Raw genomic sequence first — 16,971 nt, 5'->3', positions numbered from 1 at the left:
AGTGGCGGACTGTTCCCTTCTGCCAAACAGTTCAGCCAGTTATAATTTTCGAGGGACACATGTTCAGGACTTAACCAGACCATCTTTGGGACGGTAACAGTGACTGGCATGTTATGCTGGCCACTGGCTTGAGTTACCCAGAGCAGTTCACTGGGTGACCAGTGATAATAGGCGACGTGTCCACTGTCCTAGCTAACACTGTTCAGATCATCTTGTCTGAAGTCGGGAATGGATGTCTGATTCTCACACTGTGACACGTGGACGGACATTTCCCAGCACTGACCACTGGGATTAGTTGACTAACTTTGTGAAAGGGATTACTGGAGCAGGTCTACAACATAGGTTGAGAGAAAGGAGCCACCTTCAAATGTGTTCAGCCATTCTACGGTCAGTGGTTTGAACGAATGACTGGCTGAGGATGTTTACGATGGGGCATTGGGTTATTCTTTGGGGAAAGAGGTTGTGGATGAGCTGCAGGCTGAACAATCAGCGTGAAGGATGTTGTCAGGAGTTCCGGGTGAACATTGGCAAAGAGTTGGAGGAGGTTCTGCCTGGGTCAGCCAGCGATGTTTTGTGATGCCAGTACAGGCACAAGAATGGCCAGGGAATTGGCCGACCATGCTTCCAGGGGGCCCACGGGAGAAGCCAAATGGCCAATTCCTCTGCGGCATTCACTCAACATGGACTGAACTCAGACCGTGAGTCCTTGCACTACGGTGGAAAACCATCATTGAGGATCTCAGCTGGATGTTCACGGTGCATGGGAGGGGACAGATTTAACTCTATACAGAAATCTTTTCAGAAGTGTAGATGAGATGATCACAGCAGGAGTGGTACCTGTGGGCAGAGAGTCTGATGACGGACACATTCCTGACATCGACACTACTGTAGCCAGCTCCTGTTGCAGTCACTGAGCAGGAGAGTAAACGGTCAGGGGGCGAGTTCTGGAGTGTTGCGGGAATGAGTACAATGACGAGGCCGCACTAAGGAGGCCGAGGCCACTGTGGAGCTAGCCCACAGACTGAAGCTGCAATGACGAGGCCTTAATCCAAGAGGGAAAGCAGTGCATTGTGACGGTGTGGGGTTGTGTGAAGAAGTCATACGATTAATGTGGTGATGCACATGCCCCACCACATGTAGTTAATTCTCTGCGGATGGAGTAAACCCCCTTGACTGAAGCTCGCATGTCCTGTGATGGTTATTGCACATCAAACTCACTTGCACCACAGCAGTGTCCAAGTTCCATCTCTGCTACTGCACATCCCAAGGTTATCCTGGGTAGGTGTCCAAACACCCATAGCAGTCTCTGTAAATAGATTCCAAGAGCATCATCTGGATGAGACCTTTATTTTAACTGGACCCTGAGTCGGGTGTCTGGACCAAGCCCACAGGGAGGAGGGTGGGGTGTTGAGTTAAGTTTGGTTTATTGTCACATGTACTGAGGTACAGTGGCAGGTATTCCTGGGAATAATGCAGAGGTTGCAGGATCAATTTATTCCAAAGAGGTGGAAAGACTCTAAGGGGAGTAAGAGACACCTGTGGCTGACAAGGGAAGTCACGGACAGCATAAAAATTAAGGAGAGGAAGTATAACATAGCAAAGAAGAGTGGGAAGACAGAGGATTGGGACTCTTTTAAAGAGCAACAAAAGTTAACTAAAAAGGCAATACGAGGAGAAAAGATGAGGTACGAGGGTAAACTAGCCAATAATATAAAGGAGGATAGCAAAAGTTTTTTTAGGTACGTGAAGAGGAAAAAAATAGTCAAGGCAAATGTGGGTCCCTTGAAGACAGAAGCAGGGGAATTTATTATGGGGAACAAAGAAATGGCAGACGAGTTAAACCGTTACTTTGGATCTGTCTTCACTGAGGAAGATACACACAATCTCCCAAATGTTCTAGGGGCTGGAGAACCTAGGGTGATGGAGGAACTGAAGGAAATCCACATTAGGCAGGAAATGGTTTTGGGTAGACTGATGGGACTGAAGGCTGATAAATCCCCAGGGCCTGATGGTCTGCATCCCAGAGTACTTAAGGAGGTGGCTCTAGAAATAGTGGAAGCATTGGAGATCATTTTTCAATGTTCTATAGATTCAGGATCAGTTCCTGTGGATTGGAGAATAGCAAATGTTATCCCACTTTTTAAGAAAGGAGGGAGAGAGAAAACGGGTAATTATAGACCAGTTAGTCTGACATCAGTGGTGGGGAAAATGCTGGAGTCAATTATAAAAGACGAAATTGCTGAGCATTTGGATAGCAGTAACGGGATCGTTCCGAGTCAGCATGGATTTACGAAGGGGAAATCATGCTTGACAAATCTACTGGAATTTTTTGAGGATGTAACTAGGAAAATTGACAAGGGAGAGTCAGTGGATGTGGTGTACCTCGACTTTCAGAAAGCCTTCGACAAGGTCCCACATAGGAGATTAGTGGGCAAAATTAGGGCACATGGTATTGGGGGTAGGGTACTGACATGGATAGAAAATTGGTTAACAGACAGAAAGCAAAGAGTGGGGATAAATGGGTCCCTTTCGGAATGGCAGGCAGTGACCAGTGGGGTACCGCAAGGTTCGGTGCTGGGACCCCAGCTATTTACGATATACATTAATGACTTAGACGAAGGGATTAAAAGTACCATTAGCAAATTTGCAGATGATACTAAGTTGGGGGGTAGTGTGAATTGTGAGGAAGATGCAATAAGGCTGCAGGGTGACCTGGACAGGTTGTGTGAGTGGGCGGATACATGGCAGATGCAGTTTAATGTAGATAAGTGTGAGGTTATTCACTTTGGAAGTAAGAATAGAAAGGCAGATTTTTATCTGAATGGTGTCAAGTTAGGAGGAGGGGGAGTTCAACGAGATCTGGGTGTCCTAGTGCATCAGTCAATGAAAGGCAGCATGCAGGTTCAGCAGGCAGTGAAGAAAGCCAATGGAATGTTGGCCTTCGTAACAAGAGGAGTTGAGTATAGGAGCAAAGAGGTCCTTCTACAGTTGTACCGGGCCCTGGTGAGACCGCACCTGGAGTACTGTGTGCAGTTTTGGTCTCCAAATTTGAGGAAGGATATTCTTGCTATGGAGGGCGTGCAGCGTAGGTTCACTAGATTAATTCCCGGAATGGCGGGACTGTCGTATGTTGAAAGGCTGGAGCGATTGGGCTTGTATACACTGGAATTTAGAAGGATGAGGGGGGATCTTATTGAAACATATAAGATAATTAGGGGATTGGACACATTAGAGGCAGATAACATGTTCCCAATGTTGGGGGAGTCCAGAACAAGGGGCCACAGTTTGAGAATAAGGGGTAGGCCATTTAGAACGGAGATGAGGAAGAACTTTTTCAGTCAGAGGGTGGTGAAGGTGTGGAATTCTCTGCCTCAGAAGGCAGTGGAGGCCAGTTCGTTGGATGCTTTCAAGAGAGAGCTGGATAGAGCTCTTAAGGATAGCGGAGTGAGGGGGTATGGGGAGAAGGCAGGAACGGGGTACTGATTGATAGTGATCAGCCATGATCGCATTGAATGGCGGTGCTGGCTCGAAGGACTGAATGGCCTACTCCTGCACCTATTGTCTATTGTCTATTGAAAAGCTGTTGTTGTGTGCAAACGGGTCAGCGGAAGGACAGTAGATGATTACATGAGGGTCAGCGGAGGCCACAAGATGGTAGATGCGAACATTTTCTGTTTTATGGTGGAGGGTGATCAAGAATGTGTTACAATGGTCACAGACCACAAATGGGTTCTTAGCCATAAAAAGCATTCTCCCATAAATTATCAAAATTTGTACAAAAGTTATAAATATGGTTTTAAAAGTCTGTCGACAGCAGCTGCGTCAGGTGAAGGTACGTCCTGAGAGACGGGATCTGATCCGTAGGCTGAATGCAGGTGTCTGTGGTCGAGTGGCACAGTCGGTGATTCTGCAGTCGACTTCTGAAAAACAAACGTCCACTGTCACTCTCGGCCACGAGCATCCACCAGCGAGTTTAAGCACCCACCATCGCCGTTATCAGCCCCTGTTCCTGCATCAACAAATAACCTGGGGAGGGTTACCTGTGGCCAGAAACACAACTCGACCAGTCACATAATTATCAGAGCAGTAAGAGCAGGCCAGAGGCTGGCTGTCCTGTGGGGAGTGACTCATCCTATGAAAGATTAGTTTAGTTTAGAGATACAGAGCGGAAACAGTCCCTTCGACCCACCGAGTCCGCGCCGACCAGCGATCCCCGCACATTGATGCTACCCCACACACACTAGGGACAATTTTACACTGATACCAAGCCAATTAACCTACACACCTGTACGTCTTTGGAGTGTGGAATGAAACCGAAAATCTCGGAGAAAACCTACGCGGTCACGGGGAGAACGTACAAACTCCGTACAGACAGCACCTGTAGTCGGGATCGAACCAGGGTCTCTGGCGCCGCAAGCGCTGTAAAGCAGCAACTCTGCCGCTGCGCCACCGTGCCACCCATCATGTATTTATACGCAGTAAATGGCTCGATTGTAATCATGTATTGTCTTTCCGCTGACTGGATAGCACGCAACCAAAGCTTTTCACTGTACCTCGGTACACGTGACAGTAAACTAAACTGAACTGAACTCTTGACACTCAAAGGCTTTCTATAAGGCACAAATCAGAAGGGTGATGGAATGCTCGCCACTTGCCTGGATGAGTGCAGCTCCAACAACTATCAAAAAGCTCAATACCATCCAGGACAAAGCAGCCCACTTGTTTGGCATCCAGTCCACCACCCTAAACATTGATCTCCTTCACCGCCAGAGCACAGCGGCTGCAGTGTGCCCAATCTACACGATGCACCGCACTTATGCACTCAGGCTACTCTGACGGACCCCCCCCCCCCCCGAAGCCAGGACCTCTGCCACCAAGAAGGCCAAGGGTAGCAGATGCACGGGAGCACCACCTCTTGCAGGTTCCTTCTAAGTCACACAACTTCCTGAATTGGAAAATATATCGGCGTTCGTTCATTGTCACTCAGTCCAAATCCTGGAGCCCCCTCATCAGAAGGACTGCATTGGTTCAAGGTGGTGGCGCCCCGCCAACTTCTCAAGGGTATTTAGGCATTACGCAATGAATGTAGGCCTTTCCAGTGACAGCCAAGCTTCAGACATTCATTCACAATTGGCTGCCTGTCAGACGAGAGAGACTGGTTACCTGCGTGGATTACAAATGGCTTCGCACAGAGATAAATCCAATTTGTGTCCCAAAGTCGCTTCCATCCCGAATGTATGAAAAGAACAAGTCTGGATGACACACGGTGCAAAGTGTCACCTCCGTGTCTCTGCTCCCTGTGGAGTTGTCACTTATGTTTTCCGGCAGAATCCCTCCACGTTCCAGCAAGGCCCTTGAGAAGGTGGAGGGAACATCAAACTGAGTAGTGCTTCCCAATCTAAATCCACCCACATATAAGTATTAACTATAAAATATACGATACAACATGACATAAAAACACAAAATACATGAAATTAAAGTGACGAGTGGAAAGGATTGGGGATGTGAAAAGATTTGGGGGGGGTGGGGGGGGGGGAGAGGCAGAAGGGGAGTCAGTCTCAGTCTATCCCACGACGGAAGGAGTTGTACAGTTTGATAGCCACAGGGAATAAGGATTTCCTGTGGCGTTTTGTTCTGCATCTTGGTGGGACCAGATGTATCATCTATACAGTATGTATCATTTATAAAACTACAGACATAAGGAACTATAGATGCTGATACAAAATGCTGGAGCACCTTGGTGGATTGGGCATCTCTTGAGAACATGGGTAGGCCACGTTTCGGGGCGGAACCCTACTTTAGCTTTACTTTGCTTTAGAGATACAACGTGGAAACAGACCCTTTGGCCCACCGAGTCCACACCGACCAGCGATCACCCGCACACTAGTTCTATGATATCCCACTTTCACATCCTACACTCTACGGGCAATGTTCAGAAGCCACTTAATCTACCAACCTGCACCTCTTTGGAATATGGGAGGAAACCGGAGCACCCAGAGGAAACCCACGCGGTCACAGCGAGTATGTACAAACTCCGCACAGACAGTACTCGTAGTCAGAATCAAACCCAGGTCTCTGGTGTTGTGTGGTTCCAGCTCTATCGCTGCACCACTGTGCCGCCCTGCTTCAGTCTATAAAACTATATGGTGTGACACAGAGGCACAGCTGGTAGAAACGCTGCCTCATAACACCAGAGACCTGGGTTCAAGCCTGACTTTGGGTGCTATGGGTGTGGAGTTTGCATGTTCTCCGACTGTATGGATTCCCTCCGGATGCTCTGGTTTTCTCTCACATCCTAAAGATGAGCAGGATGGAGAGTTAACTCCCTTGACTGAAGCTCTAACTTGCTCCCAGTGTGTAGATGAGTGGTAGAACCTGGGGAGGTTAATGGGAATGGGGCTAGAATAAAGAATGGAATGTAAATATTTGTAAATGAGTGCAGCATGGACTCGCTGGGCTGAAGGGCCTGTTTCCACTGAGTGGATGTGGAGAGGATGTTTCCACTAGTGGGAGAGTCTAGGACCAGAGGCCATAGCCTCAGAATTAAAGGATGTTCCTTAGGAAGGAGATAAGGAGGAATTTCTTTTTCAGAGGGTGGTGAATCTGTGGCATTCATTGGCACAGAACGCTGTGGAGGCCAAGTCAATGGATATTTTTAAGGCAGAGATAGATAGACTCTTGCAGACCTCCCAACATTTGATTTTACAAAATTCATAATTTTGATGTCGAAAATTCAGAATTTTACATCAAAATATGGCGTGTAATGCAACTTTTCAGCAAACAAAAGGTATGCACGCCAAATGTGCATACGCATTGCACTACATTCATGTGTGAAAAACGACTATTATTTCCAAAAGTCTATAGTTCTTGGACTACATGCACAATGTCAGGCCTATCATGAGTATATTCTGCTATTTATAGAAAGGTTATTGAACAGAGGTGCTTTTTGCAACACAAAGAAAAAATTGTTTTGTTTTGAATTTCTATTTTGCTTTTTCCTTACACATCCCAATTCTCTTGGTATTGAATAAAAGAACAATGGTCATAAAATGTATGACTAAGTTATGAAGAAAGAGTCGATATTTGCGATTCGACTAAGCACACGGAAGTACTTGTTGAAGTAAATTTGCTCATTAATTACCCAAAAAGGTGGTAATTGGCTTTTCTGCTGTTTTATATTTTAACCCCTAAATTAATTAATGTTATATAATCTTGCACGTAAATTTAATATTTATTCATTACAGTTCCACCACTGATTTTCTGGCACTCTTGGTTCCAGAGCTTTGCTGGTTTATCCAGCTGGCCAAGGAAGTCGGCTATGGGGATAGATGTGCTGGCTCCAGCTTGGCTGGAGTTCCAGAGCCCCGGCGGCAGGTTGCAAATTCAACCCACCGATCGGCCGTGGAAGTCCCAGTGAGGTTGAGATTGGCTGCCTTGCCCAGCCTAGATGTCACATTTCCGGGGAGATTTCCAGGGCGCGGGGGATTTCTCGCGGAACCCCTAGCAACCTCTAGCGGCCAAATTGACAAATTGGCCATGAGGTCTCGCGGAAGGAACCCCGGCGACCTCTAGCGGCCGAATTGACAAATTGCAATTACCGACTGTTTTGTGGAAAAATGTGAGGCGAAATCGGAATGGTGGAAATGAAATAAGAAAGTGGAAACTTTCCACCAAATTCAGAAGGGATGGGAGGGGTGCTCTTGATTACTATGGGTGTCAGGGGCTATGGGGAGAAGGCAGGAGAATGGGGTTAAGAGGGAAAGATAGATTATCCATGATTGAATAGCGCAGTAAACGATGGGTAGAATGGCCTAATTCGGCTCCTATAACTAATGAACATGGATGTGGAGAAGGTTGCAGAGTGCACACTCACCTGGTGGCCCGCCTGAGGTCAACGTGGGGGCGGGGGGCACCCTGCTCCTGCACACACCGGGCGTCGATGGAGGCAAACTCTTGTGCTGCTCCCTGGTGAAGCGTAAAGCAGCACGGCCCCACGGAGGGACCGATCACCACCAGGACATCCTTCGTCCTGCTCCCAAATGCGGCCGCCATCGCATCCACAGTCGCCATGGCAACCCCTGCCAGGGTGCCCTTCCATCCTGGGAGTGGCGGGTGAACAAAGTCCCCGTTCAGTTGTAGTAGGATCTTGTTTGTTGCTGAGGTGGGGCAGTATTTAGGGGGGGGGGGGAGGGTGTTGCTGGGGATGATAGATGGAAGTGGGTGATGGGGCGTTGCTGGGAGGGGTGTTCAGGCTGGTAGGAGATCAGATGATGAGTGGAAAAGGCAGCAGCAGCAGGGATGTGGTGTGGGAAGGTGTGGGAGTTGGGGTGAATGAGAAATGGATGTAAGGTCCCGAAGTAGGTTGGAGGTTTAGGGGTGACATGAGGAGGCCAGGAGCCTGGGAAAACAGGAAAAGGGGGGGGGGGGGTGGGGGGGAAGCATTGGAGGACTGGAGGGTGGGAACTGCAAATGCCAATGTACGAAGTAGGGACTCAACTATGCCCACACATCACACAAAGACTCATCACACAAAGGGTGGTGGATGGATGGAAAAAGCTGCCAAGTGTGGTAGGGACTATCCCAACATTTAAGAAGCAGTTAGGCAGGTACATGGATAGGACAAGTTTGGAGGGATGTGGACCAAGTGCGGGCGGGTGGACCTAGTGTAGCTGGGACATGTTGGGCATTGTATGGCCCTATGACTCAATGTAGTGCATTCCCAATAGAGAATGAATTCTGAGGCATGTTTATGCATTAATATCCCATTGCACTCGTGCTCCCTGCCTTTGCTTTGTACCTGACCGGATTATGTTGGTATTCCTCTCCCAAACTCATTGATGAATATAGTGAGGTAGATGGATTCTTCGTATGTAAGTTACCGCAGGTAGATGGGTATGGAATTGAGGTTACAATCAGATCAGTCATGACCGTTAAGTGGTGGAGGAGCTCGAGGGGCAGGTTGCCTTTCCTGCGTCTAATTGCTGTGTCAATGGGAATTAAAGGCAACGTTACCTGAATGGGCCGCTCCACATGCGTGTTGGACGGGATCTGCAAACAGGAGAGGGATGCAGTCTGCTCCCGGCGCTGCTATGGTGACACCCTTCTGGTTGGTCACAATTCCATCATATATCTCGGGCTCAGTTTTCCCAATGGTCCAGATGATGTTTCCATGCTTCACCTGTTACCGACCGGGACAATGTCAGGCACAGGTAAACACAGCCAATAGCAGGTTGTAAACATGAACTTAATACAGTGAATGTTGCAGAGAGATTAAGGGAGCTCCACAGAGAAAATATCAGTCAACATTAAACTAAAACTACCACGTTTGTGCCGACCATCAGGCACCCATTTACAATAATCCCATTTATTCTCCCCACATTCCCATCAACTGCCCCTAGATTCTGGGCAGCACGGTGGCGCAGCAGTAGAGTTGCTGCTTTACAGTACTTGCAGCGCCGGAGACTCTGGTTCAATCCCGACGATGGGTACTTCCCTCCTGAGATGCTGCATGACCTGCTGAGTTACTCCAGCATTTTGTGAAATAAATACCTTCGATTTGTACCAGCATCTGCAGTTATTTTCTTACACCGACTATGGGTGCTGGCTGTTCGGAGTTTGTACGGTCTCCCCGGGACCGGTTGGGTTTTTTCCTGAGATCTTCGGTTTCCTCCCGCACTCCAAAGACGTACAGGGTTTTAGGTTAATTGACTTGGTATAAATGTAAATTGTCCCTAATGTGTGTAAGATAGCGTTAATATGCGGGGATCGCTGGTCGGTGCGGACTCGGTGGGCTGAGGTGCCTGTTTCCGCGCTGTATCTTGAAACTATAAACTAAATTCTACCTCTCTTCCACACATTAGTAGTCAATTCACCTACCAACCCATCATCCCTTGGGTTGTGTGAAGATACTGGATCGCCTAGGGCAAACCCAACATGGCTATAGGGAGAACATGCAAACTCCACACAGACAGCACCGGAGGTTGGCATTGCACCCTGGAGCTATGTGGCAGCACCAGCTCCTCCTTGGTGGGGCAAAGGGCTGTGTCCCTGGCGTATGCCTCTTTAAAAAGAAAACTAGTCAAGCTGCCTATCCATCAACACTTGTCTTCCATCCCCACTGTCATGCCTTCTCTTTAATAAGTTAACAAGAGCACATTGTTCAATACTGTATCAACAGCAGCCCACAGAGGTAGAGGTAAATATTTTACCTTGGCGAGGTGGAATGTCTGTGTGTTAAACCCTGCAGCCCCAGCCAAGCGCTGCACATTTTCATTCACCACGGCTACAGGGTCCCTACGCTTCCAGCTGCTGTAGAGGTTTAAAGAGCTCAGGCCCGGCAAGTACGATATGCCACCAGTTCGGGTGGTGAAGCCATGATGAAATAAATCTGAACAAAAAAAATTAAGTTTGAGCAATTAAACGCTGGCTCAGCTTACGATCCCATATCCCTTGAATGAATGCAATGTTGCTGTACTTCCACTAAGAAAATTGTGTGCCTCACTGAGCCCATACACAAGAATCGTCAGGTTTTGACACTATTTTCTAAGTCCCAGCTACAGCTGGACATGAAGGCTAGTTGAACCCATCGCCTACACCCGATCTGCCCGTGAACCGAACTCCCTTTCCTCGCCTCCTTCACTCTATCTGTGACTTGTCAATGAGTTTTCTTGCATGACCGATTCTGTGGGAGGGGGAGTCTGGAAATAATTACATTTGTAATATTTATCTATCTATCGATATATTACTAAAAATCTCATCTTGTATATATAAATGTATGTTCCTGAAATACAGCCAAAACGGTACACGATAGCGCAACAATTTTAGGGGCACCTTACTCACCATTCGCCTGCAGTGTGCAGTATCAAGTTTTGTTCAAATTGTTGCGCTATCGTGTACCATTTTGGCTGTATTTCGGACACATACCCCATAAAATAAACATCGCCATTTTGATTTAATACTTCCGTGTTCAATGTTGTCATTAAACGCGTGCTTTGTTGAACGATGACTCCTGAGGTAAATGCTCAAATTTTCTTCAAGTTAAAGTTTGACCACTCAATAATATTAAAATTGTGTGTCTATTTTTTCATCAACCGCTGTCACAAGGGGAACCTAACGGGTTCACGGGTCGTCTAGTGTTTAATAAAAATCTCCGACTGCAAGCTTCTCTTTAACATCACCCTACATTATTATTAACAAGATTTTAACATTACCATTGCATAAAAATCAAAACGCAACAGTGCTGGAGAAACTCAGTGGGAGGGGGGGGGGGGGGGGGGGGGGAATGGACAGGTTAATGTTTTGGGTCAGGACCCTTGTTTAGTCTCAAGTGTTTGCCCATTCCATCCACAAATGCTGCCAGACCTGTAGAGTTCCTCCAGCACTTGGTGTTTTGCTCAAGATTCCAGCATCTGCAGTTCCTTGTGTCTTCATTGTGTAAGACCGAAGTTTCACACAGTGAGACTCTGATAATACGCTATCTAACTATATGGAAACCTTAATGGTTTGTTATCTGGCTCACAAAGTATTTGCCACACTCCCATCCAACACAATGAATTCCCAGTTCCCACATTGCCTTCCCTCTCACAAGGGCCCCATTTCCTGCGCTCCCTCTAAATTCACTGGGTTCACTGGAGAACATGTTATATTACTGTGCAACATCTTAAAGAAGTGAAGGAAAAGTATGTTGGTGCATTTGGAATAACATTCAATAGTCTGGGAAATCCTCAGTTCTGCACTGCCAGGGTCTTGAAGGTGCTGGATTATTGGAGATTTACTGCAGCATAGGGTTTGGATTTCAAAATCTGTCCGAGGATCATAACTTGGAGGGCAGATGATGTCCTGTCTCATAGCCTGTCCCAGATTTGTCCTCCAAGCAAAGGCACACAAGAATTGCCAGAAATTGTTCCTCTGCATTTTACTGTGGCAACCCAAGAACATATTAAAATGTGCCATTAAAACACTGTCCTACACATTCATTCTAATGTCTTTCTTATTTGGCATCAGGATTGGCATTGGTTTATTTTTGTCACATGCACCGTTAAAGTGAAAGTGTTTTGCGTGCTACCTAGGTAAAAATGACTGCATATGATTATCATAAAAACCACACACAAGTACAACAGATCGTGCAAAGTGAAAGGAAAGAGTGCTACAGAACTATACATTTCTTTATAAAAGCATACCTGATATCAGCAGAGACTTCAGAACCACAATCTGCCCCATGAAGCCTTCCAGCTGTGCCAGGAATCCCCAGATATCCCTCCAGATGCCATCTGCTTGCTGATGTGAGAGAGGATACGCTTCCGTGAAGAGCGCTGAGATCTGCAGATTTACTTCCCCTTCACCGTCTATAACAAGCACCTCAAATGAAAAATTGTAAACCGCGGTAAAAAGCTGCTCGACATAAAGCTCCAGTGTGCTTTTCCGCTCGGCGGACACGATGGCCTTAATGACATTGAGGTTCTGTTGGTCAACCTTCCGCTTGATAGAGTACAGGATGGCAGCAAAGCTGTCTTCCACCAAGACCTCCAGTTTTCCCCTTGGCACGGGCATCTCCTCCACGAGTTGGCACAAACAGTCCTTGATGTCAGCACTCACTAGGTCTGCATTTTTCTGGCTGGACACCAAGAACACCTGTGCACTTGCAAAGAGACCATGTTTACTCATGATGTGAGCTGCTCGATGGAACCACTTATGGAGGCAGTGGCAGGGAACGTCTGAGAAGTCAACCAGGACTGCATCGACCATCCTGGCCAAGCGATCAGTGCATTCTCAACCACTTCAAACGACAGGTGCCTGGGGAAGAATGAGGAAAGTACAGAGAATCTTAAATGAGACCATTTGCTGAACGAATCAAAATTAATTTAGCAGGCACTTGAAAACCAGAGGCCAGGAGCATCAAGTAAAATAGTTTCTGATTTCAAAATGGAAATTAGCAGGGAACAACCAATCAAACCAATCCTAAAAATGCAATGCTGATTGGGAAGTAGATCAGGCCCTCTTCTCGCTGCTACCTTTGGGCAGGATATACCGAGGTCTGAAGTCTCACGCCACGTTCAGGAACACCTACTTCCCTAGAGCCACCAGGTTCTTGAACTGATCTGCATAACTCGAATCCCATCTCGGCAACGGAACACTATGGTTCACTTGTTTTCTAATTGTATATTGCTGCACTCTGTCTCTCCTTGTTCTGTCCGTGGGTAAGGAGAGTGAGAGCAGAACTATGGGGTTCTCCACCTCTCCCCAGACGGATCAAGGATAGAGTTGCCTGATCCTTAGCTTTCACCCTACCTGCCAGAACATAGTTCTCTGACATTTCCACCAACTTCAACGTGATTATGAGCTACCTCTTCCCATTCCCACCCCTCCACTTTCCGCAGAGACTTGTAAGATTTGAGAAGTTTTCCCTCATTCTGAAAGCAACACAAAACCAAAGAGCTGCAGTTTGGACATTTTAAACGGGAGACTGGGGCTGATAGCGGAGAAAGGCTGCGGTCGGTTTTTTCCAAGGGACCAGCCACAAAAGCAAAAACCTTACAGCCCAGTCTCTAGGTTTCTGCAAAGCCACGGCCAGAACAATGGATGGGTGGGTATTGGCCATGCAGAAGCTTGCGAAACCAGGTCGAAGTCCAGACACTGGGGCACTGACATCAGCATACTCACAATGCCCCAAGCCGACCTAAACAGTTCATCTCGTTAAGGGGGCACAATAGCCCATAGAAAACTACCTGGTAGGTGATGGGAAACCAGTTAACACCCATCACCTCGCAACGAAATACCAATTAACACCGTCTGGCCATCCCCGGTATCCCCGGACATAAGCGCAGATCAGAGAGAAAACTCATACATATATTTTTAAACAAAGAGATTCCAAGATCTGGCGGGAGATAGGACGGGTCAGAATAGTATAACTGGCCACGACTTTTGGGTTTTAAACTCAAGAAGAAATACTGGAAGAAGAAGCTGAAGCAGGCCTCCAAATAAGGGATATGTATGTAAATGTATGTAAATGTCTAAGTAAATGCCTGTATTGAATATGTAACCTCCGGAAATGTCGGATGGGTTTGTTTAAAAAAGATGTTTTGTAAATGATATTTATTACTTGAATAAAGTATTTTTTGATATAAAAAAATAAATAAAAAAGAAAACGAATGCAGGAGGAAGAAAAGACAGGCAAGAAGAACCGATGCAAGAGAGAGGAATAGGCACGCAACTCGAGGAGAAATACTGCAAAACGAACAGCCAGTAACCCCAGTAATAGCCCCATGGTGAGCATGCACCCAGATCTTGCATATCCTGGACATAGTTTAGTGTAGAGGGGAGGGTGGTTTGAATAAACGTTGGGTGTGTAAAGAAATATGTGTTGGTCAATTTTGCGATGTGTCGTACGTTCCCCATCTTACAGTCGTGTATATGTCTTGTAGAACTGTGTTTAAAAATTCAGAGAATAAGGTATTCGTGTATATGTCTTGTAGAACTGTGCGTTTTATGATTCATAAGTCAAAGGTATTCATGTGATTCAATATGTGTTTTATAGATATGTCATATAGAACTGTATAAGTATTCATGGACAATAGTCCCAAGCGCTAAATAAAAGCCTTTTTCATTTAAACCCTGGTTTTCAAATCTGGTCTGGTGGAATTTTTCTGCACTATAAGAGCTCCTGCATCTAAGTCCAGTGTCTAGAACCGTAAGCGGTGAGTGGGTCGAACCATTCACGGGGAACCAGTGTGCGCGGCCTGGTCAAGGGATCAGAGCAAGGCACGGGGACCTTAGGTCGGGCGAAAGCTCGGCGCAGAAACCCCTTACAGACTGCTCGTTCTTGGTTCACTCATTCCTTCCCACCCAACCCACCAAGCAAAGCTGTTCTCCCCAGGTACTTTCCTCTGCAACCACTGGAGATGTAATACTTGTCCCTTTATCACTCCCCTCACATCCATCCAGGGACACCAGCAGTCCTTCCATCTGAGATGGAGGTTCACGTCCACCTACTCCAACCTCAACTATTGCATTTGGTGTTCCCAGTGTGGCCTCCTTTACATCAGCGAGATCAAGCATTGACTTGGCAACCATCTCACTGAACACTTGCGCTCAGTGCACCAAGGCCTGCTGAATCTTCCGGCAGCTAACAATTTAAACTCCCCTTTCCATTCCCATACTGCCACACACAAACTAGAGGGACAGCACCTCATATTCTGCTTGCAGGTTACAGCCTAATGCTATGAACATTAAATGTTCATCCAATGAAGCCCACCTAGACTTGCACCCATTTCTCCCTCCCACCCCTCCCCTCCCACCTATATTCCTCTGACTTCACAATTCACACTTCTACCCTCATCTCACACCTTTGGTCTTTTCACCTCTGACCTTTGTCCAACCACCTGCCTATTAAGGTCATGTGTTGGGAGTAGAATTAGGCCATTCGGCCCATCAAGTCTACTCCGCCATTCAATCATGGCTGATCTATCTCTCCCTCCTAATCCCATATTAAAACCTCCTCTCACCTCTACCTTCCTGTCACTCGCCAAGCTTTGTCCTGCCCCTCCTCTCCGCCAGCTTTCTTCTCCACCATCCCACCATAATCAGTCTGAAGAAGGGTCCAGACTTGAAATGTCACCCCTCCATGTTCACCGGAGATGCTGTCTGACTTGCTGAATTACTCCAGCACTTTGTGTCTTTTTTTGTTTCATGATCTTCGAGAGGGCAGTTTTCCCACTTAGCACCAGCCTGCTCGTGACATCAATCTCAGTAAGATCCAAGCCCCCAGAAGGAAGAATAAACCATATAATTGTCAGTCAGGATGCTTCTGTTGTGCTTGCTCATTGCACAATGTCATGAAGTGATGATCCCTCCTGCCCCTTGTGTGTGGGTTGTGTCACGCCTGCCTCTTCCAAGGAGTCCACAACTCATAGATCTGATGACTATTTCTCACAAGTGCATGAAGATGATTGAATAAAGAGGAGGAAATGAACTGTATAAGAAGACAACTGCAGATGCTGGTACAAATCGAAGGTTTTTATTCACAAAATGCTGGAGTAACTCAGCAGGTCAGGCAGCATCTCAGGCTGAAGAAGGGTCTCGACCCGAAACGTCACCCATTCCTTCTCTCCCGAGATGCTGCCTGACCTGCTGAGTTACTCCAGCATTATTGTGGATGAAATGAACCGGTCGCTACGTGATCCATGGAGGAGGAAGAGGCTTGTTCACATGCCCCCCCCCCCCCCCCCCCCCCCCCCCCCAGCTGAGTTAAAGTGTGACTGGATAAGGCAATGAATGACACAAGACAGACTTCCTGAAGCTCTGCGGTAGGTTTGTAAAATGCAGTTCTCCCCCCCCCTATGGTGCCTCAACCCAACAAAACGTCAACATAGGGAACTTAAACATTGGTCCTTAAACACACCACCTACCCACCCGCACCACTAGTACGGTCCCAGGGCATGAATGCAGTCACTCCCAGAGATACCTGGGCACTGCGGCTACTGTCTGTCACCAGGGTCTTGGTGCTGAGTGAAGGTGGGGTGGGGTGGGGGGGCTTCAGACATTCAGAGCCCAGAGTTGGCTCCGTCTTCAGGGCACGATTCACAGCGCTCGCTCGCTCGCTCGCTCACCGAGAGGGAAGGGCAGTCACGGACCGCCTGACAGACAGACAGAGAGGGAGGGAGGGAGGGAGGGAGGGAGGGAGGAGGAGGAGGACTTACCCTTGGCTTGTCTTGTCTCCCCACCAGCCAGGTCCCCCCGGGGCAGGCGGGCAGACGGGCACTGAGCCCTGGATTAGACACTGTCCCCGGAGCTCACACTCACCGGTGAGTGCGGCGTGGCAGGTCTTGGCCAGGGACAGAGAGAGAGGGGCCGAGCGGCCGGCCGTGTGTAGTGTAGCGAGCCGCTCTGCAATGTCGCAGGCCCAGGGCGGGGGAGGTCCCCGAGGACTGTCTCCTCCCCACGGGAGGGAAGGAGGAGGGAGGGAGGGAGGGAAGG

At 47.6% G+C, this 16,971-nt stretch overlaps 1 protein-coding gene across 2 annotated transcripts; it reads right to left on the bottom strand.

Annotated features, from left to right (window-relative positions):
* Positions 1-3,489: 3,489 nt before the first annotated feature.
* lacc1 (laccase (multicopper oxidoreductase) domain containing 1) lies at positions 3,490-16,866 on the bottom strand. 2 transcript variants are annotated; one of them, XM_078408723.1, is made up of 7 exons: positions 16,695-16,866; positions 12,180-12,792; positions 10,209-10,387; positions 9,013-9,178; positions 7,874-8,099; positions 5,164-5,353; positions 3,490-3,920 (listed from the first exon to the last, which is right to left on the bottom strand). In XM_078408723.1, the coding sequence occupies exons 2-6, from the start codon at positions 12,742-12,744 to the stop codon at positions 5,173-5,175; spliced, it is 1,317 nt and encodes a 438-aa protein (XP_078264849.1). In that variant the 5' UTR covers positions 12,745-12,792; positions 16,695-16,866; the 3' UTR covers positions 3,490-3,920; positions 5,164-5,172. The 2 variants fall into 2 exon arrangements, with proteins under 2 accessions (XP_078264849.1, XP_078264850.1); XM_078408724.1 differs by having other exon boundaries at positions 3,490-3,917.
* Positions 16,867-16,971: the final 105 nt, after the last annotated feature.

Source organism: Rhinoraja longicauda, chromosome 12 (assembly GCF_053455715.1).
Source record: "Rhinoraja longicauda isolate Sanriku21f chromosome 12, sRhiLon1.1, whole genome shotgun sequence".
NCBI classification, from domain to species: Eukaryota; Metazoa; Chordata; class Chondrichthyes; order Rajiformes; family Arhynchobatidae; genus Rhinoraja; species Rhinoraja longicauda.
Note: the sequence above shows the minus strand (reverse complement) of the source record. Positions and strands in the feature narration are given on the sequence as shown.

Excerpts from the sequence above, each read along its gene's own strand:
- lacc1 (XM_078408723.1), bottom strand. The coding sequence starts at position 12,744 with ATGGTCGATGCAGTCCTGGTTGACTTCTCAGACGTTCCCTGCCACTGC. Across the intron at positions 9,179-10,208 it reads AGACATTCCACCTCGCCAAG|GTGAAGCATGGAAACATCAT; the intron begins GTAAAATATTTA and ends GGTCGGTAACAG. Across the intron at positions 8,100-9,012 it reads ATGTGGAGCGGCCCATTCAG|GATGGAAGGGCACCCTGGCA; the intron begins GTAACGTTGCCT and ends CGCCACTCCCAG.